This window comes from Esox lucius, chromosome 6 (genome assembly GCF_011004845.1).
Source record: "Esox lucius isolate fEsoLuc1 chromosome 6, fEsoLuc1.pri, whole genome shotgun sequence".
Classification (NCBI taxonomy): domain Eukaryota; kingdom Metazoa; phylum Chordata; class Actinopteri; order Esociformes; family Esocidae; genus Esox; species Esox lucius.
Genome location: NC_047574.1, coordinates 12746620 through 12773592, shown reverse-complemented (window position 1 = coordinate 12773592; position 26973 = coordinate 12746620). Strand labels below are relative to the sequence as shown.

General features: G+C 39.7%; 3 protein-coding genes and 1 long non-coding RNA gene across 6 annotated transcripts; 2 read left to right on the top strand and 2 right to left on the bottom strand.

The window, feature by feature from the left end:
• Positions 1-458: 458 nt before the first annotated feature.
• LOC109615880 lies at positions 459-6607 on the bottom strand. The gene is made up of 3 exons (XR_002196887.3): positions 6246-6607; positions 4676-4725; positions 459-2896 (listed from the first exon to the last, which is right to left on the bottom strand). It is a non-coding gene; the product is annotated as an uncharacterized LOC109615880 (long non-coding RNA).
• Positions 6608-6748: 141 nt separating this feature from the next.
• LOC105021424 (DNA damage-inducible transcript 4 protein-like) lies at positions 6749-8232 on the top strand. Its single transcript, XM_010889083.4, has 2 exons — positions 6749-7007; positions 7411-8232. Exons 1-2 carry the CDS (start codon positions 6830-6832, stop codon positions 7947-7949), a joined length of 717 nt encoding a protein of 238 aa, XP_010887385.1. The 5' UTR covers positions 6749-6829; the 3' UTR covers positions 7950-8232.
• Positions 8233-8433: 201 nt separating this feature from the next.
• On the bottom strand, positions 8434-21883 carry dnajb12a (DnaJ heat shock protein family (Hsp40) member B12a). Of its 3 annotated transcripts, none has more exons than XM_010889082.4 (9): positions 21693-21883; positions 18514-18688; positions 14732-14877; positions 14410-14577; positions 14135-14217; positions 13307-13416; positions 12832-13004; positions 12491-12631; positions 8434-9224 (listed from the first exon to the last, which is right to left on the bottom strand). In XM_010889082.4, exons 1-8 carry the CDS (start codon positions 21823-21825, stop codon positions 12513-12515), a joined length of 1107 nt encoding a protein of 368 aa, XP_010887384.1. In that variant the 5' UTR covers positions 21826-21883; the 3' UTR covers positions 8434-9224; positions 12491-12512. The 3 variants fall into 3 exon arrangements, with proteins under 3 accessions (XP_010887384.1, XP_010887383.1, XP_019903187.1); XM_010889081.4 differs by having other exon boundaries at positions 12491-12634; positions 21693-21882; XM_020047628.1 differs by lacking the exon at positions 21693-21883 and adding an exon at positions 15828-15871 and having other exon boundaries at positions 12491-12634; positions 18514-18585.
• A 692-nt stretch (positions 21884-22575) lies between these two features.
• trmt2b (tRNA methyltransferase 2 homolog B) lies at positions 22576-26735 on the top strand. Its single transcript, XM_010889079.4, has 3 exons — positions 22576-23548; positions 24448-24687; positions 24929-26735. Exons 1-3 carry the CDS (start codon positions 22907-22909, stop codon positions 25535-25537), a joined length of 1491 nt encoding a protein of 496 aa, XP_010887381.2. The 5' UTR covers positions 22576-22906; the 3' UTR covers positions 25538-26735.
• Positions 26736-26973: the final 238 nt, after the last annotated feature.

Sequence of the window (26973 nt, the reverse complement as noted above, 5' to 3'; positions counted from 1 at the left end):
GTCATTGACTTGAACAGATGGTCCAACACTTCCTGTTATTTATTTTGTCCAGTTTTGTAGTGTTCCTTAGCTGGCACGGGGGCAGTGTTCTTGTCTACCGTCTGATAAGTACTAAATGCACGCCTTTAGCTAACTCTCAGTCCATCTGATTGGCAGGGGCGAAAATCAGATACCAACTTTTCAATTCTTGAGGGGGACACCAAAATTAGTGCTGTAATATGGTTTTAGTTTACACTATCAGTTTGCTTGCTACTGTAGCTCGGCAAATTCAGCTACTGTATTGTGTGTGAACCCTACCAACACAAAACAAACTTACTGGATTAACCTCACGTTAGCTGCATGCAATGAGTACCTTTCAGATGGTAGACACAAACACTGCCACCGTGCCAGCTAAGGAACACTACTTAAATTGCATTGCAAGCTTCTCTCATTGACTCGAATTCAAACAACTGCAAACACTGGTTGATGTTACTGTAGCTAGCTAGGAAACGTCAGCTAACCGCTAGCTAACAAAGGGTGACCTGTAATCCAATTCAGCGAAAATGGAGGCTAGTTACGTTTAGAATCCAATTAATTCATCCATATCCACAAGAAAATGGTTCACTGACCACAGAATCAAGCATTCTCACAGTCGCCTGACCTAAATCCCATTGAAAACCTGTGGGATGAGCTGAAAAGAGAGTATTTGCAAGGACAAAGGCCTCTGAAGGATCTGGGCCTGGTTTCCCAATAACTGCACTTAATAGGGTTTAACGATGCACATGGAGGGACTTTGTTACGACGGACTTACGCCTGTTTCCCAAACCTCCCTCGTAAGTGCCCCACGCTACGGTCGTTTGGAATGGAATTATGCAATTTTTAGGTTTTGGAATGGAATTGAGCATGCACACGTTTTGAAATACAGCGTATTCATTGCATTTCGATATAGCTTGCTATAATCTACTACTATTTAGGCATCAATAGGAAAATGCAAATCTCGAAGAAGTGGGTGGACAAAACTGTTCCAACCAATGGGGTGGACAGCATATCTCGGGAAATCGATCAAGTTCCTCCTGAAAGTATATAGATTATTTTATTTTTAAATCCATTCTAATTGTTTGGAATACAAATAGAATGCAAGAGAAAACAAGCATTCAGAGCTGAAGAAATCAATGTTCTTCTTGAAGAGGTAGAGGCACCAGCTCCTATCGGTCAAAGACAGCACTGCACCTGTACAATGTACGGTGTTTCAGACTTTTTCTTCATTATTTCTTATTTTAAGTGCATTTTCATTTTTCATCAGTTGATCAATTGCATTCAGATATAACAAGTGTGCGAGTGGATGTAAATATATTTGTCTAAATAAATTGGTCAAAATCAAAACAGTTTTGATACTTTTTATTCGTTCTATAAACCTTGATATTAACTGTTTACGATCACAACTTGCATGTTGAGGGAGGCGCTATTTCCCAAAAACAGTAAAGTTCTTGTTACGATGGACTAACGAGTGGTCGGGGGCACTTGTTAATTAACAAGCGATGTTTCCTGCTACATCAGTAACAATGCTTTCGGGAAACGCCCTGATAATATGACGAGGCACTTACGTGCAACTTATGATCATCTTATTGCTTTGGGTAACCGGGCCTCCAATTTAAGGTTAGAGTCATTATATTTTTTCAGTGTAAGATCAAGCTGATGAACAGCGATTACTTTTCTTCCCAGCCTTTTTTGTTCATATTTGCCTAGACTGTCAATAATCACAATAGTCATAGACGGCACTGTATGTGTGAAATTAGTAAAATCACTATAATACCTCAGTTAGTCAATGAATTCAGTGTTTGAAAGCAAGGTGTTTTGATGACAAGTCGGCAAATTCACAACAGTGCCAGTTTTACAAACAGAGTTCAAAAGTCATGGACTGTGTCTTCAGGGTATCTAGCATTTGTGTACTACATTAGTTAATGCTATTAATATGCACATTCTTGGTTATACTTGGCTCTCATCAGCTATACAATATAGTTTTTTTTATAATTTCTATTAGTCTAGTTATATCTATTAAAATGATGTATTGGTCATATTATAACAAATGTAAAATTTTATTTCAGCCAGAAATAGATTAAAGCTGAGGCAGAAAGTCATTATGACTCAGAGACCACGACTGGCCTGCAACGACAAACTGATTGAGACAAGGCGAGAGGAGACAGAGATAAAAGCAGGATTGGAGAGACAAGGAATAAATGAGAAAGCAAAACAGGACAAGGAAAAAATAAAAGCACTGACACAAGAGATTGAGAGATTAAACCAGAAATGTGTTCTTAAAAAGATGAAGACATTTGTAAACTAGAAAGCGAGAGAGTTAAACTGGTCAACAAAATGTTGAGAGAGGTTGAGAGACTGAAAGAGATTAAACAGGAAAAGTAATTTGAAGGAGAAAAAACATGCATATCGCAAATATTGAAGAAGTTAAACTGGTCAACAAACAGCTAATGAGTTGAAGAGAGAGGTTGAGAAATTGAAAGAGATTGAACAAAGCAGTTATTTGAAAATGAAAGATCCATGCATATCGCAGAGAGTGAGGGAGTTAAACTGGTCAACAAACAGCTAAATGACTTGAAGGGAGAGGTTGAGAAACTGAAAGAGATTGAACAGAAAAAGTAATTTGAAGGAGAAAGAACAATGCATATTGCAAAAATTGATGCAAGACAGAAAGAAGTTAAGCAAGAAGTGGAAAGAAGGTGACAGAGAATGAAGTGCTGGATATACAAAGAGAGAGAGAGAACAACTCAGATTCATAGCTCCAGTCAGAGTAAAACAGAAACTAATTGAGGACCCTGCCTCTTCCGATAAGAGTCCCATGGGGAGAGCTTTTGGCAGGCTGCATTCCAAGTTTGGACTGAAGAACCCCAGAAAGAATCTTCTGAAAAATGAAAGGAAGCCCTTGTTAGTCATGGAAGCCATTCAGATGTCAGTATATTTTTTACACTGTTATATGTACGACAGCTTCAGAACTTCTTTTGATGTTTTAGGTCCAAATGTGATGGGGAGTGAAACACATTTGTAAACGTTGAAATACTACTTAAATTCTGTCCTGTTTATGTGTTATGTTACGTGTTTTGGAAATACTGACCCTACACATTCCTGTCATTTAAAAGGAACTCAGACCAGTCTTAATACAGCTACTGCCATGATGAATGAAGCCCCCACGATGTCATTGTCATTTTTGCTTGAAACCATTGCATATATATAATAAGACAGAAATCCATTATTATGTGTGTGATTATTTACTGAAAGCACTGGGATTACGTTGGTTAAAAACAATGTCACCCAGCGATTTAGGAGATAAAATAGCTCCCAATACAGTTTGATGACACATTTAGAGGCACAGGGCCTGCCATGAAGATCTGTGTTTAAGGGTTAAGTCAATCAAATGTATTTATAAAGCCCTTTTTACAACAGCAGTTGTCACAAAGTGCTTTACAGAGACACTTGGCCTTAAACCCCAAGGAGCGGCCCCGGACAGGGCCCAACAGCCAGGAAATCAATCCACCAACATGGTGAAATGTTATGTGACATATTGTCTGACATATCTATTTTAAACAACAAGTTTGTTTATGTATAGAAATGATGAAAAAGTTGACACCGGGTGTCAACTTAAGGCCGGGTGTCTCTGTAAAGCACTTTGTGACAACTGCTGTTGTAAAAAGGGCTTTATAAATACATTTGATTGATTGATTGACCAGTGTTCTAGTCTACTCATGAGAAGTGATCGATGAGTGTTTTAATAGGAATCATCAATAAACATCTATTTAAGACCTTAGGAGGTATTATTTGTCATATAATAAGGATACACGTTATATCCATTTAACAAAATGTTTCCATGTCATTTCCCTAAAGAAAATAGAGATAAGAGTGAATAAAGTAAAATAAATACAAATAAGGATAAATTAATTAATTCACATGAAAGCAACAAAAAACTTGATGCTTAGAATTCCCACACAGCTGTATATAGGGGTTGAACTCCTGGAGCCTCATTATGCAATTAGATATGTCTTTTTTGGTAGACGACATTTGATTCTTTGGCAACAGCTCTGGTGGACTAGCTTGCATTCAGTAAAAAAAAATTGATACATCTGTGGCATTGTGTTGTTTAACAAAACTGCACATTTTAGAGTTGCCTTTTAACAGGGAAATACACATATCTAAGCACAACATTTAAGAAAAAAGCTTTTTGTAACATTTCCGTGATTTTTTTATTTCAGCTCATGAAATATGGGACCAACACTTTACTTTAGGGTGTCCCTAATTCACAGAAATAACAATGCTATATATATCTGTTGGGAACATGTAGCTCAGATAGTCCAGGGAAATATGTCTTTGTGATGAGAAATGTTTTTTTAACTGAGAAATAGCAACATGTGCTAATGCCTAGGCTTTAACTGAGCAGGCTAATTCTTTAGATGTGCAGGCCATCTGACTTGGCACATATGACTAACATCCTGTTACGGATGAACACTGTTATGAAAAGGACCGTAAATTGACTGTGAATGTCAAACATGTTGTTTTGTGAAACTAACCACTACCTGAAGATGGGACAGCCAGTCATTTGAGCTGTTGCGTCTTTCACTGCTGCGAAATTAACTCTTATAATGCGATGAACTTTCTTGATGAAACCATGAGTAGAGATTTGAGTGGATACCTGAATGTTACTGATGTTATTTCGCCAGTAGGTGGACTCCCAGAAGGCATCTAAAATAGTGACAGAAGAATGTTTGTAGTTTAAAAACATTTGTAGTTAAAGTACGTTAGTAGCAGATCATTACAGCAGAGTTAATTACACATTTCAGTCAAAATATTTTTACACTGTGGTCTCCTTTTATGACTAATTTAACAATGTTAACATTTATCAGATTAGATTAACACTGGTCTTCCTCCCATATATGTTGTGTGACGTTAGTAGAGGTTTCAATGTCCGCCTTGAAGGGTTTGGCTGGTATTTCATCCGGCCCTTCTGCTGTGCCTCTTCTGAAGCCCTTAATGGCCTTTCTTATTTTAGTTTTTGTGGTGGGGTTGCAACTGACCTCCAGCATATTTGGGGCTGATGGGATTACTTCTGCCTGTTGACAGGGCTAACAGTTGAGCTGATCTCTAAAGTATTCTATTCATCTCTGCTGCTGTTCTTTCTCATTGGCAAGGAGTGTGTCTTCTCAGCTCTTAATGCACACTGCTTGCAACAGGGCACTTATCAACAATCAACTTGAAGATATTTTTTTATTTGTGGTGTATTGTCTATTGATATTGCAAATGCCTATGTCCCACGTCTTTGTCTTAGCCGGTATATTTTTTTATGACCTCCATGGCTGACATCCAACCATCCCGCATTAATAAGAGGTTCGCTTTCCCTCCGGGGTCCATAGTTGTCAATTTCGAAATGTTTTGTTTGGTGCCCTTGAGAATTGTGACGACCTCTCGACTCTGTGACGTACATAGAACAGATAAAAGAACAGCATATGACATCGTACTGATCATAGCACGATGTCATAAGTCTTTAGCATTTAGTGTAACTGGAAGGCTAATGACTACTCCATAATCACATTACACCTCGGCAGAAAATATTTCAGAGGGCAACATTTTTACAGGGATGCCATTTTAAAACACAGACCCTCAAAATGCAACGCAATAGGGCTTTTAAAGAATCCGTATGCAACACCCGTAAAATGCGACTCACAAATACGCAAAGCATAAATATGGAGTGGCCCTGACAAATATGTTGAGCAACCGGGAGCAACTCACAAATATGTAAGGCCAATCACAAATGTAATGCAAGCAGAACTCTGTAAAATGCAGATTACAAATGCTGTAACATTTACAAAAACCTCGAAAATAAAATGGTCTTGCATATATTAGCTAATCATCCTTTGTTTTTGTTAACGCTTATCATTTGTTTTGGGATTTTGACATATGTTTGTGAAACTATATTCATATATTCCTTGACAGTGATTTTTATTTGACACTTGCATTATTATATTTCTGACTCGCTACTTACAAGTTTACAACATTTTGAAATATATATCCATGGAGAGCATATGAATATAATAAGCAAATGCATGCAGGCATGTTTGCCGGCAGCCGAGCACGTCTCAGCGACATGGATGGATGAAAATCGACAACCAGCAGGCCTGTATAGCTAAACATTAGATATTAGACATTAGATATTATTTCTAAATTCTGAAATACGCATCTCAGAATGCTGCCATTAATCTACATACCAAGAACAAATGCTGCGGGTATGGGCTTCCAAAGTAATTGAGCAAAGGGACAGCAATGCAAACAACGTTTTATATAGAATTCCTCCTCTTCATTCGATTATTTTGTAAATGCAACCTAATCGGCTGTTTCCGAATATTACAATTGCTTTTATAAAATGTCTCTCCGCGTTGATTGGGCTAGACCTAATTAAAACTTCTCAGATGTAATAGGCTATTTATTCGTCATTTGTTAATCTCTTTCTAACAATTGTGTGATAAACATTCCACATAAACTAATCCTGAATAGCCGAAACTTGTTTACGTGAGTTTCCCAGTGTCTGGTATACATATTTTGATAATAAAATTGAAGGGGGTGGTCGTGGGGGTCAAAATGTTCAATAGTATCCCGCGGCATACTATCTGAGGACGTTGGGAACGTGCCAGATCACCTCATTGGCCAGAAACCTTGAAAGGGAGGAGCGTCTATACTGCTTTAACTGCATTGTTCCATTGAAGTGCGCGTATCCCAGCTGGGCTGGTCTGGTGTACGTACGTATGACTATAGCTCTTATTTAATTTCATGTTTCACTGAACGATTTTCACAAATGTCTTTTACTTTTTCGCATAACAACTCGCTGGACGAGAGTTTTCCTCCCTCCCCGGAGCAGGACAGTGTTTCTAAACGTTTGTCCTGGGGAAATATGGTGCAGAAACTGACTGAACTCAAGAGAATCAATCAACGAATGGCAGACAATGATCAATGCACTCGCAACAGTGAAACTGGTGAGTTTTTAGAATTTGAACTTTTTGACTATTATAGTATATTGATGTGTCTGATTTGCAGGTTTTCCCATTTTATCAGTTAGAGATTGAGTCTGGGACCTTTCCCGAAAAACTTTTTAAACCTCCCTTTTTGGGCTGGAATTTTAATATGTTGTTTGTATGTGCGTAATCTATGAGTAGAATACCTGCCATGCTTCATTTAGCAATTCATTTACAAGTTTGAAAGTTAGTGGTCTGGAAAACATTGGAACACATTAATGCATTTACTCCGACCCGTTTTGGCTCGACTGCGCCCTCTATACAACCAGTGGCCAAAAATCCTCTAAGGCTACATGAAAAGTGATTCTTACCGCACCGGGCTATTGAATGCAGAGTAACCCTATTGTTTTCTTCGCTTTTCCAGGATCAGTTACAGATTCAGAGTCCGAACATGACCTCTTCTACACCCCACTGGAGGAGTCTATCTGTGCCCAGGTAGTAGAGACCATCTTCGAAAGCCTCTCTGATGCCACAGATACCGTCCTGCACTGCACTAAGCTTGTCCTACCAGATTCACTCCTGCACAATATTGGCCAAGAGCTGCTCCATCTGGCTGCAAGTGAGCCTTGTGGCCTGAAGGGGGCACTCATTGACCTGTGTGTAGAGCAATTGGCGCAACAAGATGAATTGGGTAGTGGACTGTGTAGTGTGGAGCAGATAGCTGTTGACCCTAGTCTGGTTCCTACCTTTCATCTCACCCTGGTGCTTCGCCCGGAGGAGGGGGGATTATGGCCCAAAGTGCAAAGGCTCTTTGGGGCTCGGGGGGCTGGAGGACCCAGTAGGACTGGGTCCGCCAAGAGGCAGAGTGGGAAACACACACATACTGTCAGGCTCAGTACTGGGTTCAGAGCTATCAAAAGAAAGCTATATAGTTCAGGAGAGCTGCTTGTTGAAGAATGTTGATGTGCCAGAGCTATACATGATTGTAAAAGATATAAGACTGCTGTAGTACATATCAAATACTTTTGGTGTGCCCAGAACAATCTTAAAAAATATGTAAATCAAGTGCACTACTTTGACTATGGCTTGATATATACTGTGAATGGCTCTGCACTGACTAAACCAAGAGAAGCCAGCTAATGTGATAGCAAAAGGGAATTCAGTAAATCATTGTGGTTAACTAAAAAAAATCAAATTTTACTTCTTAGGGGGTGTTGAAACATTGATTAACTAAACTCGGAAGTGGTTACTCTTATTTCATTCCCATAGTATGTGACAAGAAAAGATGTGCAAAACGTGTTTACAATGCTGCAAGTGTCTTATTTTATTTTATTTTTTTACAAAGAATGTATTGAACATTTGCTAGCTTAACACCTTGTCTTGTGGCACCTTTTTTGAATTGAGATGTGGGAATGCTTGAATGTAACATTAAGACAATGTAAACCGGTTGTTTTTTAACCATGCATTTGATTACAGTTTATTTATTTGATATTCAAATACCTGTACTGCTTTTTGTATTCTCAACTACTTGAAACGGAATAATTAAATACATTATTTTTCAAATTTAATGTCAATGTGAAGACTTTTTCAGGGGCACCACATTTTCGTAATATTGTGATTCATAAAAAACATTTAATAAATACAGATTTTCATTTGTGCAATCATTTTCAACACACACCTTAATAATCCAACATGCTACAAATAAATCCACAGGTTACATTCAATTCTAAAATAAAGGCTCTTAGCTTCATAATGCTGTCAAGCCCATGTTTTAAAAAATACAAGGTATATTAGAAGTGTGAGCTATAAAATTGATTAAAATTGTCTCTGTCTATAATAGAAGGCCTTATGTTGGTTTTCAAATATTTATTGAAACAATAGGAAAAGGGGGAAGAAAAAGAATGCTTTATTTTAGCAGCCTTTAACGTATAACATTCAGGAAGACAATCTCTTATAAACAATGCGGCCGTCTTATCTGCCAGCCTAGAAAACAATTGTTTTGTATTCAAGCCAGCAATCGCCTCCTGTTTGGTTCACAGTTCTTTTGGAAGTTAAATCTGTCCACAGTGTGCTGAGAGACATTCCACCCAAAGGCTATGTCTGCAACCAACCAACTGGATCAAAGGCAGTTTCTCTTCCTCTTGATTTGCTGCTCTACTCTTACACTCCAGTATTGGTGGTTGGGGCTTGAATAGAGTGTTGTATATTGATTTATTCTCAATTCAAGTACCAAATAATCTATGGGAAAACAGAAGTATGGAGCAATTAATAAAACATCACCAACAACAAAACCTTTTAGATCAAGATTTAAATCAGAGAAGTAATTCAAGCATACATCAAATATGGTAACAATCACGCATATTGATCATGGAAAGTCAACATTGATATCTGAACAATCTTTTAATACAACACTGACATTAGTTTAATTGAAAAGACTGCAAATGTCTGACATTTTACTTCCACAGCTCTGAGTTCCCAATAACATGTTGATTGCCCATTGGGCCAGGTGTGAATATTCTGGGATCCTACTCAACCAGGTCATGCAATGGGAAGCCATTAACAGGGAGTTAAGTATGCTGAGTTGAAAAGATTTGTGCATGCAGGAAGTCATTTATGCTTTTTGCCGGGTCGCATAAGCGGAGCCGGCCTAGAGGAGCGAATGTCAACGACCGACCAACCAACTCCCGTCTCAGTCAAAACACATTATGGCTGAGGATTTGTTCGCTGGCTACACGATTTTCTCGTCTTTTCATTTGACGAAAGAGTCAGTTATCGTCACCTGTATTGATAGTTATTGTATCAATGTCATTAATGAATGGCTAATAAGCTGTTAAAACGGCCAGTGGCAAAAGAAGATTTGTTCAGGATAGACAAAAACTTTGCTGGCTACAACCTTCTGTAGCTACGTTATAGGAAGCCTAAAATAAAACTGTTTACGGTTATGTTGCGACTATTTCTGGTGGATTTTCGAATAATGTATTAGGATTTGTTCAAAAAAGTATTTTCAGTCGACGAAGAAGTCAGTTATCGTCACCTACAGTGGATATAGAAAGTCTACACAACCCTGTTAATATGCCAGGTTGTTGTGATGTAAAAGAATGAGACAGATAAATCATGTCAGAACTTTTTCCACTTTTAACGTGACCTATAATGTGAACAATTCAATTGAAAAACAAACTAAAATCTTCAAACTGAAATCGCCGTGTTTGGAGGAAGAAGAAGGATGAGTACAACCCCAACAACACCATCCCAACCGTGAAGCATGGAGGTGGAAACATCATTCTTTGGGGATGCTTTTCTGCAAAGGGGATAGGACGACTGCACCGTATTGAGGAGAGGATGGATGGGGCCATGTATTGCGAGATCTTGGCCAACAACCTTCTTCCCTCAGTAAGAGCATTGAAGATGGGTCGTGGCTGGGTCTTCCAGCATGACAACGACCCGAAACACGCAGCCAGGGCAACTAAGGAGTGGCTCCGTAAGAAGCATCTCAAGGTCCTGGAGTGGCCTAGCCAGTCTCCAGACCTGAACCCAATAGAAAATCTTTGGAGGGAGCTGAAAGTCCGTATTGCCCAGCGACAGCCCCGAAACCTGAAGGATCTGGAGAAACTCTGTATGGAGGAGTGGGCAAAAATCCCTGCTGCAGTGTGTGCAAACCTGGTCAAAAACTACAGGAAACGTATGATCTCTGTAATTGCAAACAAAGGTTTCTGTACCAAATATTAAGTTCTGCTTTTCTGATGTAACAAATACTTATGTCATGCAATAAAATGCAAATTATTTACTTAAAAATCATACAATGTGATTTTCTGGATTTTTGTTTTAGATTCCATCACTCACAGTTGATGAGTACCTATGATAAAAATTACAGACTTCTACATTCTTTGTATGTGGGAAAACCAGCAAAATCGGCAGTGTATCAAATACTTGTTCTCCCCAATGTACCATGGAACACAGTGAATCATCAAGTGGAGAAAATATGGCACAACAGAGACATTACCAAGAACTGGACGTCCCTCCAAAATTGATGAAAAGACGAGAAGAAAACTGGTCAGGGAGGCTTCCAAGAGGCCTACAGCAACATTAAAGGAACTGCAGGAATTTCTGGCAAGTACTGGCTGCGTGCTACATGTGACAACAATCTCCCGTATTCTTCATATGAATGGGCTATGGGGTAGGGTGGCAAGACGGAAACCTTTTCTTACAAAGAAAAACATCCAAGCCTGGCTGAAGTTTGCAAAAACAAACATCAAGTCTCCTAAAAGGACGTGGGAAAATGTGTTATGGTCTGATGAAACCAAGGTTGAAATCTTTGGCCATAATTCCAAAAGGTATGTTTAGCGCAAAAACAACACTGCACATCACCAAAGAACACCATATCCACAGTGAAGCATGATGGTGGCAGCATGAACAGTTATGAACAGTTCCAAATACCAGGCAATTTTGTCACAAAACCTTCAGGCGTCAGTTATAAAGCGGAAGATGAAGTTCACCTTTCAGCACGACAACGACCCAAAGCACACATCCAAATCAACAAAAGCATGGCTTCAACAGAATAATTAATGTTTTGGAATGGCCCAGCCAGAGCCCAGACTTAAATCCAATTGAACATCTGTGGGGTGATCTGGAGAGGGCTGTGCATAGGAAATGCCCTTGCAATCTGACAGATTTGGAGCGCATTTGCAAAGAAGAGTGGGCAAATATTGCCATGTCAAGATGTGCCATGCTAACAGACTCCTACCCAAAAAGACTGAGTGCTGTAATAAAATCAAAAGGTACTTCAACAAAGTATTAGTTTAAGGGTGAGCACACTGATGCAACCAGTTTATTGTGTTTATTTTTTATTAGATTTCAGTTTGTTTTTCAATTGAATTGTTCACGTTATAGGTCACATTGAAGGTGGAAAAAGTTCTGGCATGATTTATCTTTGTCTCATTCTTTTACATCATAAGAACCTGGCATTTTAACAGGGGTGTGTAGACTTTTTTTCCCACTGTATATTGATAGTTATTGTATCAATGTCAATCACGAATGGCTAATAAGCTGTTAAAACAGCCAGTGGCAAAAGCCATACAGTTTATAGATGCTATTTGTGGGGGAGGTAAACTTAATATGAAACTCAGTTTAGCACAATAATTAAGGGTGTCTAGCGACATATTCAAACTCAGCGTAATGTAAACTTGTGATAAAATGATCTAAATGCTATACCAACTCTCAACAGCTGTGTGGCATAGTGGTTAAAGACACAGCCTCTTATGAAGGAGACCCAGGTTTGAATCCAGGGTGGGACTCAAAAAGAATGATCATTGATTTTTATTGCGGGATGGCTGAACTAGGCTTGCCTTGTTTCCTGTTTACATAGCAAAGGTCAACAAGATGGATAAATCAAGATATGCCCTGCTCATACTGATATCAAAGCAACATCAAACTATATCAAAGCTCAATTTCTATGAAACTATATCATATAGAAACGTTCCATATTGATGGCTACCATAAGAACTTACCGTTCTGCATGTCAGTGTTTTCCTATCCATGTTGCATGACCTGAATCTCAGATAGTCTTGAGCAACTCGGCGTGCCCATCCGCTGAGCTCTTTGGTACAAGTCAGAGTCTCCAAAATAACGAGCACGGTACAGCAAGCCTTCTTCTGGAAAACAAAAACAAAATGTATTACATTAAACTGCATTGACCTGGCCTGGTTGAGCATCCACCATAGTTGCTGAAGAGGACAGTGTGAAAGGTGGAAAACCTCCAAGTTCTTTACAGTTCCCTCCACCGCGTAACAGTGTGAATGCGCTACAGTAGTCACATGGAAAACACTGTGAACGTTGCCCTGTGACCTACTCTGTTGCTTTTCCTTCCAGCAGTTGTTCCTAAGATTGGATATGTAGTCTTCCTCCACGCTCTTTTCCACCCTCCTTAGATCGTTTCCAGAGTATTCCTCAAGGAAGCTAGCTCCCACATAATAAGGCACCTTCAGTGGTTGTGTGTGCCTCCGGTGGATGTGACCTAGCCCCCTGCAGGGCATCAGAAGAAGTGACAAAACAGGGTACGGTAACGTCTACCTGATAACTTGTTATTCTGAGGGTTACGAGTGAAAGAAAATCTGGCGTATTGTTTGAATAATTGATATCCTCAGATGTAATAAATTAAAGTGACAACTGCACCCAACTAAAGCCTTTCTGAAGCCGTGACATACTGACTATCAAACCCTGATATTATAGGGACGGGGCAGAATTTCCCATGTAAGTACTCTATAACTCAGTAGTAGAACTTCCTTTTGTAAGTGTCGGTGTGTGTTAAAGGACGGGAGACTCACGGGCGTTGGCTAAGGCTGTAGGGGGGCGGGGACACCATCATCTGGCTGACGGCAGACACAAAGACGAGTATGAGGATGGGCATCAGCTGGACAAACAGGGCAAAGCCACCCTGTGGAGGAAAGGGAGAGAGTTAAGCGAGAGACGAGTCATCAAACCCCGTCTGAATTTCAAACTAGCTTCTATCTACTCCTTTCTATAGGGACTCACACTTCTGAAAAAAAAGACTGGCGGAACCTTAGCGTGCCTGATAGAGGGTTAAAATAGAGTATTGATAATCGCTTTCAGATATACATGATATATCTAGGGATAAAAGGTACGACCTTCGCCATGCTGATCCAATGGGAAAAGCATGCTTCTTTTGTATCTGTCCAAAGTTAGACTTTGTCCGTAATATGTATGGCTATGGTATTCAGAAGATTCTCTACTCATTTGGTGTTGAGCTCAGAATAAAGGAACAAGATCTGATTCTGACTATTAGACAGTATTTGGATTATCAGAACATGAAAAACTCCATTCTGCTTTAACATAACTGAGGATTTAAGAAAACATTTATTACCAAGATAATTGATACATTTCCCCTCACTTTTATCTGTTTGCTGGTCTATTCAGTAAGTAAACAGACCAAAGTGTTCTCTAGGTTTTCTAGGAAGCTCTGCTCTGTCAAATCTACAAGTCCCAGAGGTAAGAGTTAGGGCACTTGGGAATTCATATAATCAACCCCAGTCTAGTCTTGACTACTGTCATGGTCGGCAGGACCCTTTATTCTGTCGTGAAGTGAGAAACGCATCCATTGGTCAACATCAAAGGAGTCTACAGGTTTCACTTACATCACGCTGTTCTCTCCTCTCCGGTCCTGCTCTACGCTGCGGGCCAAAGTGCATTCGGCCATTTCTGTAAACATGTACATTACCTGACAACACACATTATTAACCAACAGTTATTGTTCAAACATCCAGGCCAGTAGATAACTGAAACCATCTTTTAGTCCACAACCACTTATTATTGACTTCATATGCAACCAAACAATTTTGAAATGCTCTTTGTTTTTCTTATTGAGCATGTTCGGGATGGCCCAGCTCCCCACAACGTCAACCCTACTCACGTGATGGGAAGCCTCCTCCAAAAAACATGTTAAAGAGGTCTTCGGGCGAGATGTCGGCTTCAAAGTCATGGCGGTGTTGCCTGGTATGGTGTCCTCTCTCCTCACCACGTTCATCATACTGTCTCCTCTTCTCTGCATTACTCAACACAGCATACGCATTACCAATAGCTGAGGAACACAAAAAAAACACACACACACACAGCAACTTGAATGTCTCAATGCAGATCCAAAGTGTGTAGAATTGATTATGGACATATAAAGCGCCTTATAACCAATGTGGCCCTAGTGTAAGCATTTGCCCACTTCCGATCTAATGGTTTACCTTTAAATGCTTCCGTGGCTCCTGGAGCTAGATTTTTATCAGGGTGGAATTTCAGTGCCAGTTTCCTGTAGGACTTCTTTAGGTCCTCCTCCCCAGCATCCTTTTCCACTCCTAGAATCTCATAGTAGTCTTTACAACTCTTTATTCTACACACACAACATATGAGAAACCAGAAAGACACGTATCAGTATCTTATGTTGTCTAATTAATATTATGATATTTTTTTTTTTTTTAAAGATAGGCTTCAAGATTGACTACAGAAAAAGTAATAAATAAAGTAGATGTTTCCAGTAAACACAGATCTAAAATAATTTATGTTAAGCTGAAAATTTATTCTAAACCATAACCATTAGGGGGACAAAAAAATGATTAAATCATATAACAGTGATTATGGGGTACTCCTGGCTCTTAGTCAATGCACCAGACCAAACTTCTATTCACTTTGAGCTGGAAAAAGATTCAATGTATTCCGTTGTTCCCCACAAGTATAGAACTGTGCAAAAGTATTAAGCCACCTGGTTAATTATTTCAGAGCTATTTATAAGGGCAATAAATGTTTATTTAATCATAATTAGTTTTTTACTTTAGAATAAATACAAATAAACACAAATACATTAAAAAGTAACTGCAACTTCTTGTCTTGTCCAGAATGTAATTGATATCTTGTCAGATGGATTGAACAAAATGTCATAAAGAAATGTAAGGAAACTGGGCGAAAGGTGAAAACTGACAAAGCAGTGGATGACCCAAAAAGCTGAATCTTATGAACAGAATTTAAAGGTCACTTTGTTTAAGGACAAGAACGTTCAGTAATGTGATTGCTCCGCGTCTGGCACCAAAGTACATGCTTTGAAGTCTTATAAGAATTTCCTCTAAGGGAGACAAAAAAAAATAGTGACCTGTTTTTAAAAAGTCTTTTTTCCCCTTTTCAGATAATTTTAATGTTGGCAGGCTTCTTTACCAATCCTATGGCCTGAGGGTAGAGCCTTGAAGCACGGGTACAGTACCCCAGGCATGCATTCTCAGAAATGCTATGCTATTATGGTTAATCAATCAGCATTCATTTATACCAGAATATGTTGTTTAGAAACATTACCTGGTGGCTTGATTGATCAGACATGATGGACTGCTCCTCATGCCCTGCAGAGGCCATATGGAAGTACCATGGTCAGTGTCTGTTGTAATATCACAGCAATTTCCCTGATAACGCTGATTTTAAAAACTAGGCAAGATGTTTAAAAAAAAAAAAAGGCATCCAATTACATTCCAGTAGTATATGCTAGGCTATACAGAAGACTTTTGGATGGATTTTGTAGACGTCTATATTACAAGAGGTTATAGTGAAACATTAATTCAACAACGGCAATATGGCTATTTGAGACTAAAATAACTGAAATAGGTGTAGCAGGAGAGTTTTTGCCCCTGATGAGCCCCTCTATTGGCTTTCTGACTATTTTACTGTGCGCAACAATCATTTTTAGCTTCTCAATGTCAGTGTCAGACTTGAAAAACCCTCAAGTGTAAATCAAACACCGGCTGTGTGTGATCAACAGTTTATACACAGCACTGAATGTCTGCTCGCAAGTTGAGTTGTCTGCTTGCAAAGCAATGTATAATCTTCCTCTGGAGCCTAGCAAAACACCATAGTTTACAAGAGCCTAACAACAGTAATGAACCCACAGAACAAAAAGAAAACAGCATACCTTTGCCATCAGAAAGATATAAAAGAGATTGACTTACAGCTTGATCACCAGGGCCCCCATCCAATGTCGAAAGACTTGAGCTGAGTAAGCTACCAGAGCCAGGGTAGAACCGGGCAAGGGCTAGCCTAAATCCATTTCTGCTGGTTCACTATATTCATATGTTGAAGGCAAAAGTGCCGAAAAGCATTGAGTAAATGATATATTTTGCCTTATCCATTCAACACTACTGTTGTTTGCTCCTTGGGGTTTAAGGCCGGTTGTCTCTGTAAAGCACTTTGTGACAACTGCTGTTGTAAAAAGGGCTTTATAAATAAATGTTATTGATTGATTGATTGATTATCCAAACATTTAGAAAAAAAACAATAAAGGCGGTCCCTCGGGAAAGGTGAAGGAATCATCCAGGAAGAGGTAGGGAAGATGTAGGGTATAGCCATCAGAATATTCTGTAGGTGTGTCTTCTGCTTTTTGTTACGTTAAAAAAGTCAAACTTGAAGACAAAGTGTGACTTTGCCTAGTCTAATTTTCCAAAATAATTTTAAGTGTGAATGAAAATGTCAAGTGTAATAATACCCAGTATATATACAGGTCACTCTGTGCCAAACAAACTGCTCTTAACTCTTATCTCCCCTGAGAGTGCAGTAAGTGCTGCTGCTGACAGTAGAGTTTATTGCCTGTGGAATGTATTCCCACTCTTCAATCGCTCTTCAGACTAGCTGGCCTATTAGGTAAATTAAAATGGTAAACTACGCAAATATCATATGAACTAATTATAGCACAAGATCAAGATTGGTTAATACTTGATACGCCAAGGATAATCTCTGCATGTAAAAGCAGTTAGGTAGAACTGCTTTTACTTGTACTACCCCACAGAAGTGGAATAAGCTGAAAATTGAATTCAGGCCAAAATTCCCTGTACCAATAAATATATTTAAAGCCATGCTGGAGGTTATACTTGAGGAAAAATGTGTTCTCTATTATAATGTTTTTTTTGTAATCATCATGTTATGTAATCATCATGTATATATGCTGTTACTGTAATAAAGAACTTATTTAATTATTAATGACTTGCCTTTTTAAATAAAAGTAAATGGTATTGTGTGGCAACTTCAAAGTATATTCCAAATACACAGAGACAATCAAAACAAATAACACCATTATTGGTTGAGTTCTAGGGAAGCAGACAGTACCTCCAACTAAGTTATCTTTTACAACCCTGTGTTATTACTTGTTGAGTAAAAATTACCTAACGTAATCTTTGAACCAAAGATTGGAAAAGCTTTTTCAAAACGAAATGGAAAATATGAGAAATTATTTATACTTTAAGCATTTACATATAATTTTTAAATAGGTTAGTGCTGCATTAAACAAAGCCATTTCTTCAGCGAATTGGAAGAATATACGCATTCCCATTTACAACACCGTTTCCAGAAAAGTTGGGGCGCTGCGCAAAATACAAATACAAAAGAACGCAATGATGTGCAAATAATTTACTTCCTACATTTAACTGAAAATAGTACAAAGACAACATATCAAATGTGGAACCAGAGAAATGTTACTGTTTTTGGAAAAATAGAAATATGATGCCAGCAACACATTTTAAAACATATCGTAGATGTCATCTAGAGCACCATGTAATAAGAGCATATCCCAATGCTGCTCATTCAATCTCTATGTACATCCACAAGACATGATTTCAACCCCGAGAGTGGCACTACAGAGGTCTTACCACCAATCTATTGTTCCCTACCTTAATTTCTGTTGCATTATGAAGTGTATAACATATAAACTGCTGAAGCAAGAGATCACGTTGGCCCAACTAGCCACATATGGGTCATCCCTCATTACACAGTGCAGTGATTTAGCAACCTCTGAGTGGTCATCATACCAAAATATAATCCAGAGCCATGGACCTTGATGAAAATCTGAATTAGAAGTTGCCACCACAAAGTGGACAAATGTGTTATCTGTTGCCTACTGGCCCATGGACTATAGTAAACACTGTAAATACACCCAGACCACTGTCTCACGTCAGATAGGGAGTTTCTTACGCGAACGTAACGACAATCCACGCAAACATACTTTTTTACAGCATCCATCTGTTCGGATGTGTATGGTTTGGCCGAGTCTGTGGCACCATTTCCCGATGCTCGATCTTCTCCATGACTACGGTGTCTCACTCCGGAATCATCCTCGTTTGTAGGTGGCTCATCCTTAGCTGGTGGTCTTCCATTCTGTTTGATCGACTGTAGTAAACCTGTGAAGACAGGAGTGTTACATGTCAGCTGATGTCAGATGATGTTGGCCATTAAAAGGCATATTATTAATTATTTTATTAACAAGACGAGGTGTAAGGGGATTCCATAGCGAAGTTTGGGAACTCATGATTCAATGACGATTACCAGCAGCATGTCCCAAGTTCGACACGATCACATTCAGGATCGGTAGACAATCTGGATTAGCTACTTTTGTTTTGCAAGACAAACCATAACAAATGTGTACATGCAAAGCCAGTCAAAACATTGCCATTCACTCAAGTTAACTGTATTGCTAAAGAACAGAAAGATACTTTTGTTTTACCTTATTACCCTGGCTCGGGGAAGTAGGCTACTTTTACATTCTGTCTTAGGGTACAGCAATGGAAAGGGGCACGCGATGTGGATTCTTATTGAATTTACATGTTTACGCAGCATGTATCCTGCCTTATTGGAGATACTGATATTATTAGATGGTTCTGGTGGAATGGAGATAGTTTGCACCTGAGCAGAGCCCAACAAAATATGCCGAACAAAAAATATATGTGCAACATGTAAAGTGTTTATCTATTGTTTCATAAACAAAAATATACTAATACTTTTTTTGCAAAGCACAAATAGTATATTTTTCCAGTTTCTTGCAATAAATACTATATTTCTTGCATATACTATTGATTGAGCATTATTCCCATCCCAAGATTATCCCTCCATTGTTGCATATCAAGGTGATTCAACATGATCATTACACAAGTGTAATGGGGGTTAATAGAAGGCCAATCGAATACACAGTAAAATGCACAGTTTTGCCACCAATGTCTCAAGTTTGGAGGAATTTCACAATTGGCATGCTGACTGCAGGAATTTCCACTAAAGCTTTTGCTGGACAATTTAATGTTAATTTCTCTTCTGTAAGCAATCTCCTACATCATTTCAGAGTATTTGCCAGTACATCCAAGAGTCCTCACAACTGCTGACCACATAACCATGCTAGCCCAAAAACGATATATCCGGCTTCCCCTGCAGGATCATCTGAGACCAGCCACCCGGACAGCTGATGAAACTGTGGGTTTGAACCACCAAGGAATTTCTGCACAAACTGTCAGAAAACATCTCAGGGGAACTCATCTGCTTGCTGGTCATCATCAACAGGGTCAAAACCTGACTGCAGCTCGGGATCTTAACCTACTTCAGTGTAAGTGTTCAGCTTTGATGGCCACTGGCATGCTGGAGTGTGCTCTTCATAGGTGAATCCGAGTTTCAACTGCAGGTGAAAGACGTCAACGTTGTTAACAGAGCGCCCCATCCTGGTAGTACGTTTTTGATATTTGTAGGCATTAGCTACAGAAAACGGACACAAATACATTTTATCTGTGGCGATTTGAATACGCAGAGACAACATGACAAGATCCTGAGTCTGTTGTACTATTCATCTACCGCTATGACCTCATGTTTCAGCATGATAATGCATGATCCCATGACGCAAAGATCTACACTTCCTGTAATTCCTAGAAGCTGCAAATGTCCCAGTTCTCACATAGCCTACATGCTTACTAGATAAGTCACACACTGAACATGTTTAGGATGTTCTGCATCATTGAGTAGAACAGGGTCCCAGTTCCCGCTAGGATTCAGAAATGTCAGAAACACACAGCGAATGAAGAGTAAGAAAACATTCCACAGGCAATGATCTCTATTAACTCAGTGCAAACGAGATGTGCTGGACTGAATGACAAAAATGGTGGTCACATCAGATATTGACTGGATTTCACGTCTCGCTTATTGTGCACACCTGTAGGTGTACTTGCACGGGACCTTGCAAACATTGAAATCTACAGTATGTTTCATTTGGATTTTGTGGGTCTGCTGGTTTGGATGTAGCACTAATACTTTCGTGGACACTGCTTGGAGATGGTCGGCAATCAAAGGCATCCAACATGATTATAGACAATATTTTTACCTTGTCATTGGTGATTTACACTTTTCATTGAGGTGGGGATATTTCTAAGCATTTCAAACAAAGACTGAGAAAAATTAGCTGGTTCCTTTAGGTGCACTAAGCCACAAGAGCCTGCTCACTCTGAAGACTCTAAATGCCCATCTCTGACGTGTGCTTGACAATTTAAATAACAAAGTTATTGTGTTCAGACCGTTGATAGTAGGCGACTTAGGGGTGTTGCCGAAGGTTGGACCAATCAAAATCGACCTGAGCAGTTAACACTTTCTGAACAAGGCTTTGGTTAATTCCCGTATAATGGAAATCATTATAATCTTTTTTAAAATTAGGTTTAGATTATTGTTTTTCTGATACAATTTCCAGACATCAAATTAATGCATCACTCTATGGGTGAACATCCTGAATTGGGATACTATTTGTAACAATGTACTGTACAGCCATATTTCTTGCTTACAAAAACGGAGTTGTTTGAACCTGTTTTAAGGTTGCGTACTGCAAAGTCCAAGACGTCCCATTTGCTAAGTTTAAATGGATGAGCAACCCGTGTCAACTGTCAGCATATCGCAAACAAGAAAGCTATTTAGTAGTAATTATTTGCTAGCGAATTCTTGTAGAAGTGTGGGTAGTGGTAGACCCCCGGATTCTCAAGAACGCGTTAGCTAGGTAACGTTCATTTGTAGCTAATTAAAGTAAACAACAAACTGACAGGCTATGACAATGTGTGCCTCTGCTGTGTAACAACTTGATGGAATTTTTGCTTTTTGAAACTTGCCACCGTTGTAGTAGCTGACAGTCCTAACTCACCAACAAATAGTTAAGGCAATTTGCATTAATAAGAGAAATCAATGTGTTACGACAAAAATTATAATTTACTGTATGATACACATACCCTGTATCTGCAAGTACCTAGCTACTGTACCACATTCAAAAAACGTAGGTGGATTTCCTGTTACAGACAGTACAGTAGCAGATTTGGTTTTGCAATGCAGCGATGACCCAGCACCAATTCTCGCAATACTGTGTGCCTAAAAAGAGGGAGCTAATCAACGTACTTTTGGCTTGATCGGTTGGAAACAAACGCTGTGCCTTTTCTAGAAACCTTGTGGCTTTGTCCAGTTGGTTACTGTTGAGTGCATTGATGGAAATCTTAATGCAGCGTTCAGCTTCGTCCTTGTTTGATTCCATCGCCACTGCGAAATCGTGCGAAACTGTTTACGGAAATCCACACATGTGAAGCTAGCCACAATAAGCCTTACCAGTGAAAATAGCGGCTAGACTTCAAAACAAAAGTCCCCAATTGGAAGTAAAGCAAATGGCAAAATGTTTGTAATCTTGCCATACTCGAAATGGATAATGCTACATTGAGAGCACAAAAATGTCCTGCATAGTTTTTGCTACGTTGTTATTTACTCTTCTGTGTTGTATTTGTTTATTTTCGATAGCTTTTAAACCTTTAGATGTCCAGTAAACGCAGAAATGCAATTTCTTGATACTACAATATGGTTTCTAATTGGATACATATTTTAATGCTAATCAATACATGTTCATTTCACCTTTTGATTCTTTACAGCACATTTATTGCGCTTCATATCTAAAACTCCATGGCATGACCTGTGTTGCTTATTTGTAAAACATATTTAGAGTTGTAATCTGTGGATGTCAAATAGTTAACTGATACCCAAATTCATTGACCCAAGATTCATAGTTAAGGCTGAAGATTCATAGGTAAGGTAAGGCTAATATGCTGCTAATGCATTTCTGACGTTTTTGTTTATTGTGATTTTATTAAACTATATTTTTTGTAATTTATATAAACAATTTATAGACTCGTTAACCTTTATATAGCAATAATTTGGCAGGATTCTACGCATTTTCAACACTTCCAATTACGGGCATTTATTTTTAAAGCGAAAATCATTTTTCTGAGTACCTTCACATCACCCCTGGTCGCACTCTGATGACGTTAGTCGAAAAGTAAACGTTAGAATGTAAATTATACGACATTACATTTCAACTTGAGTTCACGTAATGTATGCCATCGTTGGTGACTGATTCCATGTTGTAACAGCTAGCCAAGTGCCAATTCTAGTTCGAGTTGGGATATCTAGCCTTAAATTATATCCAGTTTTCACTCGGTTAGTGCCTTATGCTAGTTTGAATGCAGTTAAACACGTTGTGTTTACGACGAATAAGTGGCCAAACAAGTTAGCTCGATCCGGATGCACTGTTTCTGTGTATACTTTAGTCAGACAGTTATTAATTTGCTATGTTTTTAATTCTAGCTGATGTAAAGCCAGCATTACTAAAATATAAGCCAATAAATGTTTTAGTGAAAGCATGTCTATGCACTGCAGCCAATGCTGATGATACCAAAACCAACCCAGGGAAACCAGAATTGGCAAAAAAGAAATGGAGAAAGATTTTAAAGAAGAAACAGACATCATATGAACACCTGACCTGGGAGGAGAGACTGGCTTACTCTGTCACTCCCTTGTGGCAGCTAAGTTATGAGGAACAGCTCCAGCTGAAACAGAAGAACCAGGAGAAGATCTTATTACAGCTCTCAGATCAGCTCCTATATGGAAAGTCGACCCATACGGCCTTGACGTCATCACCCAAGAGTACCCAACTCGGCTTCCCGTTGCTGCCTATCTTACCATCACCTGTCATAGAAGGTTACCGCAACAAGTCCACCTTCTCCGTCAATTGCGGGGTTGATGGCAATCCTAAAACGGTTGGGTTCTATGTGGGGACTGGCAGGGCTGGCAACATTGTGTGTGTAAACGGAGACCACCTACTTAACATGCCAGAGAGACACAAACTGGTGGCCAGGTGCTACCAGGATTTCCTCCGCCGCTCCCCGCTGGAGCCCTGTTTGCTGTTCCACGGAGGAGGCCACTGGAGAGAGGTACAGTAGGATAGGACAGCTTTCTCAAGCCAGTTCTAGGGGAAGTATCAGTCATTCCATCCTAACACAAGTAAAATTGATTAAAATCAGTTTAACAGTGCTGGTGGTCCTGCCCCCACCACCACTAAGGTTAATGTACTGACTGCCAGCTTGAATTTGAGGGTGTTTTGATCCATAAAGAGTGATGCATATGGGCATCAGAGCCCCTTTCATACACAGTTTCCACATTTTAGGGGACCAAAGGTAATTGGACCAATTATCATAATCTTAACCTTAATCTAAGATTAAGGTCAGAGCCACGTCATTATGAAGCCAATGAAAGGACATTTTGGCCAAAAAACTGTTTTCCTCAGCTAGGAGCTTAAAACATATCCACAAGTTGATTTTGCTGCAAGTCAATGATCCCAATAGCACAAATCAAAATCCAGAAATAAAATGGTTAGTTAACCAAAACATTTTGTAATGGCCATCTCCGTGTCCAGACTTGTATTCCATCCAAAACCTGAAATTAATCTGGAATGGCCAGTCTTGGTGAAATTGTGTAGATCATGCCCAGTCTTAGTTAAGTATTAACTAAAAATCAGAAGAGCAGTAAGCGGCATCAAGAAAGAATGAAGGAAACCTGTTGCAGAAACTCAAATGTGATGGGTGAATATTTAGCACCCATTGAAAAAGATTTTCACTGGATAGTTAGGTTAATTAGTTTTGGGTGTGCTGGTGTTGGAATGATAACTAATACTAACACACCAAACGTCCGGTAGTCCCCAACAAATTGGGAATTGGCCTAAACTTCATTGTCTCTAGCAGGTCAGTTGTCTTGGACACAGTATTGTGGTCTACAAACATACCCTATGCGGTATTAACCCATACATTATTTTTATTATTATTAACACTCTCAGGTGACGGTGAGGACCAACACAGCCGGCCAAACCATGGCCATTGTCTACTTCCACCCACAGAGGCTCACCCCAGAGGAGATAAACGTCCACAAGTCCTCCCTCGTAGAGTACTTCACCCTGGGGCCGGGGGCCGTCTGTCAGCTAGACTCCCTGTACTTCCAGGAGAGTTCCATGACCCGCTGCAGCCACGAGGAGTCCCCCTACGAGCTGCTGCATGGCCAGCCACACATATACCAGGAGGTAAATATCAATGCTAATTTGTTACATGCTTAAAATTCAGGTTTAACAGTAAAGTAAAATGCTTATTTTTGGCCCTCCCCCACAGTGAAACAATGTTTTAATGGATATCTACAATACATCATAGCTACATATGGATAGATTCTATAGGTATGGGTTAATATACAAGTGGAACAAGGACAGTGTAATAGTTGTCCATCAGTTTGCTATGGGCGTATTTATCTTAAACATATATCATCCACAGGTGCTAGGGTTCAAGTTCCGCATATCGGCGGACGCCTTCTTCCAGGTGAATCAGGGGGCAGCTGAGCTGCTTTACCACACAGTGAGAGAGATGGGCCTGCCAAATGGAGGAGGAGAGGTAGGCACACTCTTGGACGTGTGTTGTGGAACGGGGGCCATCGGTATCACCATGTCCCCCAGACTACGCAGGGTCATCGGGATAGAACTTATCCAGCAGGCTGTGGAGGATGCCAGGCACAATGCCGCCCTCAATCACATCCACCACTGTGAATTCCTCCAAGGGAAAGCTGAGGTTGTCCTTCCCGGGCTTATGGAGGTCCTGACCTCTGGCAACCCTGTAGGCCCCCTCACGGCTGTTGTGAACCCAGCTCGGGCTGGCCTGCACTACCGTGTGATCAGGGCCTTAAGGAACCACCCTTCCATCCGCAGGCTGGTCTATATATCATGTAAGCCAGAAGGAGAGGCAATGCGGAACTTCAGGGAACTGTGCTGCAGGCCTGATCCACAGAGGAAGCTGACCGGGGAGGCTTTCAGGCCGACTCTGGCTGTACCGGTGGATATGTTCCCACACACGCCGCACTGCGAACTACTGCTGGTCTTTGAGAGGTAGCTCTCTTCAACCACTACAAGTTATGTCATAGCAAAGGTATTTACTCTATAGAATGTAGCCTACACCTTCTAGTGATTCTTACATACTGTGATCTTTGGACTGTTTGATAATTGAAGACGTACAATAGTTAAATCAGTGTTTGTTAGTGTCGAGTCAAATTCAAAATTGTCTAAAAACGGAAAGTGACCGTTACTTAAAAGTAATTATTCTGAAAGATTTTTAGTGTGACTCAGAGTGTGAACACATCATGTATGTTATTTTGAGACAAATGTTCTGCGAGCAGTGGTGTAGTATGGGGTAAATGAAATTTATTCAACCTTATAACTTTGCGTGACAGTTTACCTACGTTTATGTGGAAAAATTAATCTGTAGCTCATTTGTTGTTGTTGTGCTGTGTGACTGGTGACCAGAGCTTGTCCACCGATATTTGTACCACTAGATGACTCATTGGGTGGGATTATCACCGTCTTGCTGCTGCAGTGAAGCAGAACTGTTCTTGCTTCATTTAAGTGGATCAGAAGTAGTGAACGTAGAAAAAGCAGAGGGAAGAGTGTTAAGAGTGGCTCGCCCACCAAAACGACTGGAGTAGACACCCCTGTCTGGCTTACTTCAGTGTTTGACTGTGCCATACGGCCAAGCACATGCTGTACTTCCTCTATTACATCATGTTATGTTACTGAATTGCTTTGGCAGGAACTGTAGACTATGTGCACAAGGTGGTGCTATGGAGTCCAATGTTCGAACGGAGACACTTTCACTGCAGCTTTTAGTTACAGGACCCCATCGTACATTATTGATGACATGCGTACAAGACGGGACGGACCCTTAAACCAAACCAACTTAAATATGGTATTTTTCTATTTGGACTCAATGCAGGAACTGAACAGTCCTCGCTCCTGCTTCAGTGTGCAGCGTAAAGTTTTGCTTTACTTAAATGACACCCTTTACACACCCTTTGTAGAGTATGACATGGACTTATTTTTTAAGCATTTATCTTTATATGCTTATGAATTCATAATGGTGTATGAATATTTTAAGGTGTATGTTGTTTGAAGTTCATGAACTGTGTAAATTGATTTTATAAAAGCAGCTACAGTAGATGTTCAAATCCGAGGAGTACTGGGAGGCTATAATCTATGACCAAAGATAAAATTCAAATACAATTTAACTGCTTTGAACATTAAATAGGTAAACATTACAAACTGGAGCCTTTGGTTCGAAGGATCGCCGAGTTAAGCATTGCAATGCGTGGCTTTATATAGTCAGGATCCATTTTCCCTTTTCCACCAATAGAAGATAGTTTATTTTTTCTACTTGACTTTCACAAGGGTTATGGCATGCCCTGGGATAGTCTAGAATCAGGCACCAACATTTCTGGTGGTATGGCACAGTGCAAAATATCCCCTGAGCGTAAGTCCTGATTGCAGGTACCAGGT

Bases quoted from the DNA above. Each gene is read 5' to 3' on its own strand.
- LOC105021424 (XM_010889083.4), top strand. From the start codon at position 6,830: ATGTCTTTTACTTTTTCGCATAACAACTCGCTGGACGAGAGTTTTCCT. The intron at 7,008-7,410 runs GTGAGTTTTTAG...TCGCTTTTCCAG, and splicing joins CACTCGCAACAGTGAAACTG to GATCAGTTACAGATTCAGAG.
- trmt2b (XM_010889079.4), top strand. From the start codon at position 22,907: ATGTTTTTAATTCTAGCTGATGTAAAGCCAGCATTACTAAAATATAAG. The intron at 23,549-24,447 runs GTACAGTAGGAT...TAACACTCTCAG, and splicing joins GAGGAGGCCACTGGAGAGAG to GTGACGGTGAGGACCAACAC. The intron at 24,688-24,928 runs GTAAATATCAAT...TATCATCCACAG, and splicing joins AGCCACACATATACCAGGAG to GTGCTAGGGTTCAAGTTCCG.
- dnajb12a (XM_010889081.4), bottom strand. From the start codon at position 21,825: ATGGAATCAAACAAGGACGAAGCTGAACGCTGCATTAAGATTTCCATC. The intron at 14,878-18,513 runs GTATGTTTGCGT...TTGTGTGTGTAG, and splicing joins CAGATGGATGCTGTAAAAAA to AATAAAGAGTTGTAAAGACT. The intron at 13,005-13,306 runs GTGAGTCTCCCG...GATGCCCTGCAG, and splicing joins TACAGCCTTAGCCAACGCCC to GGGGCTAGGTCACATCCACC.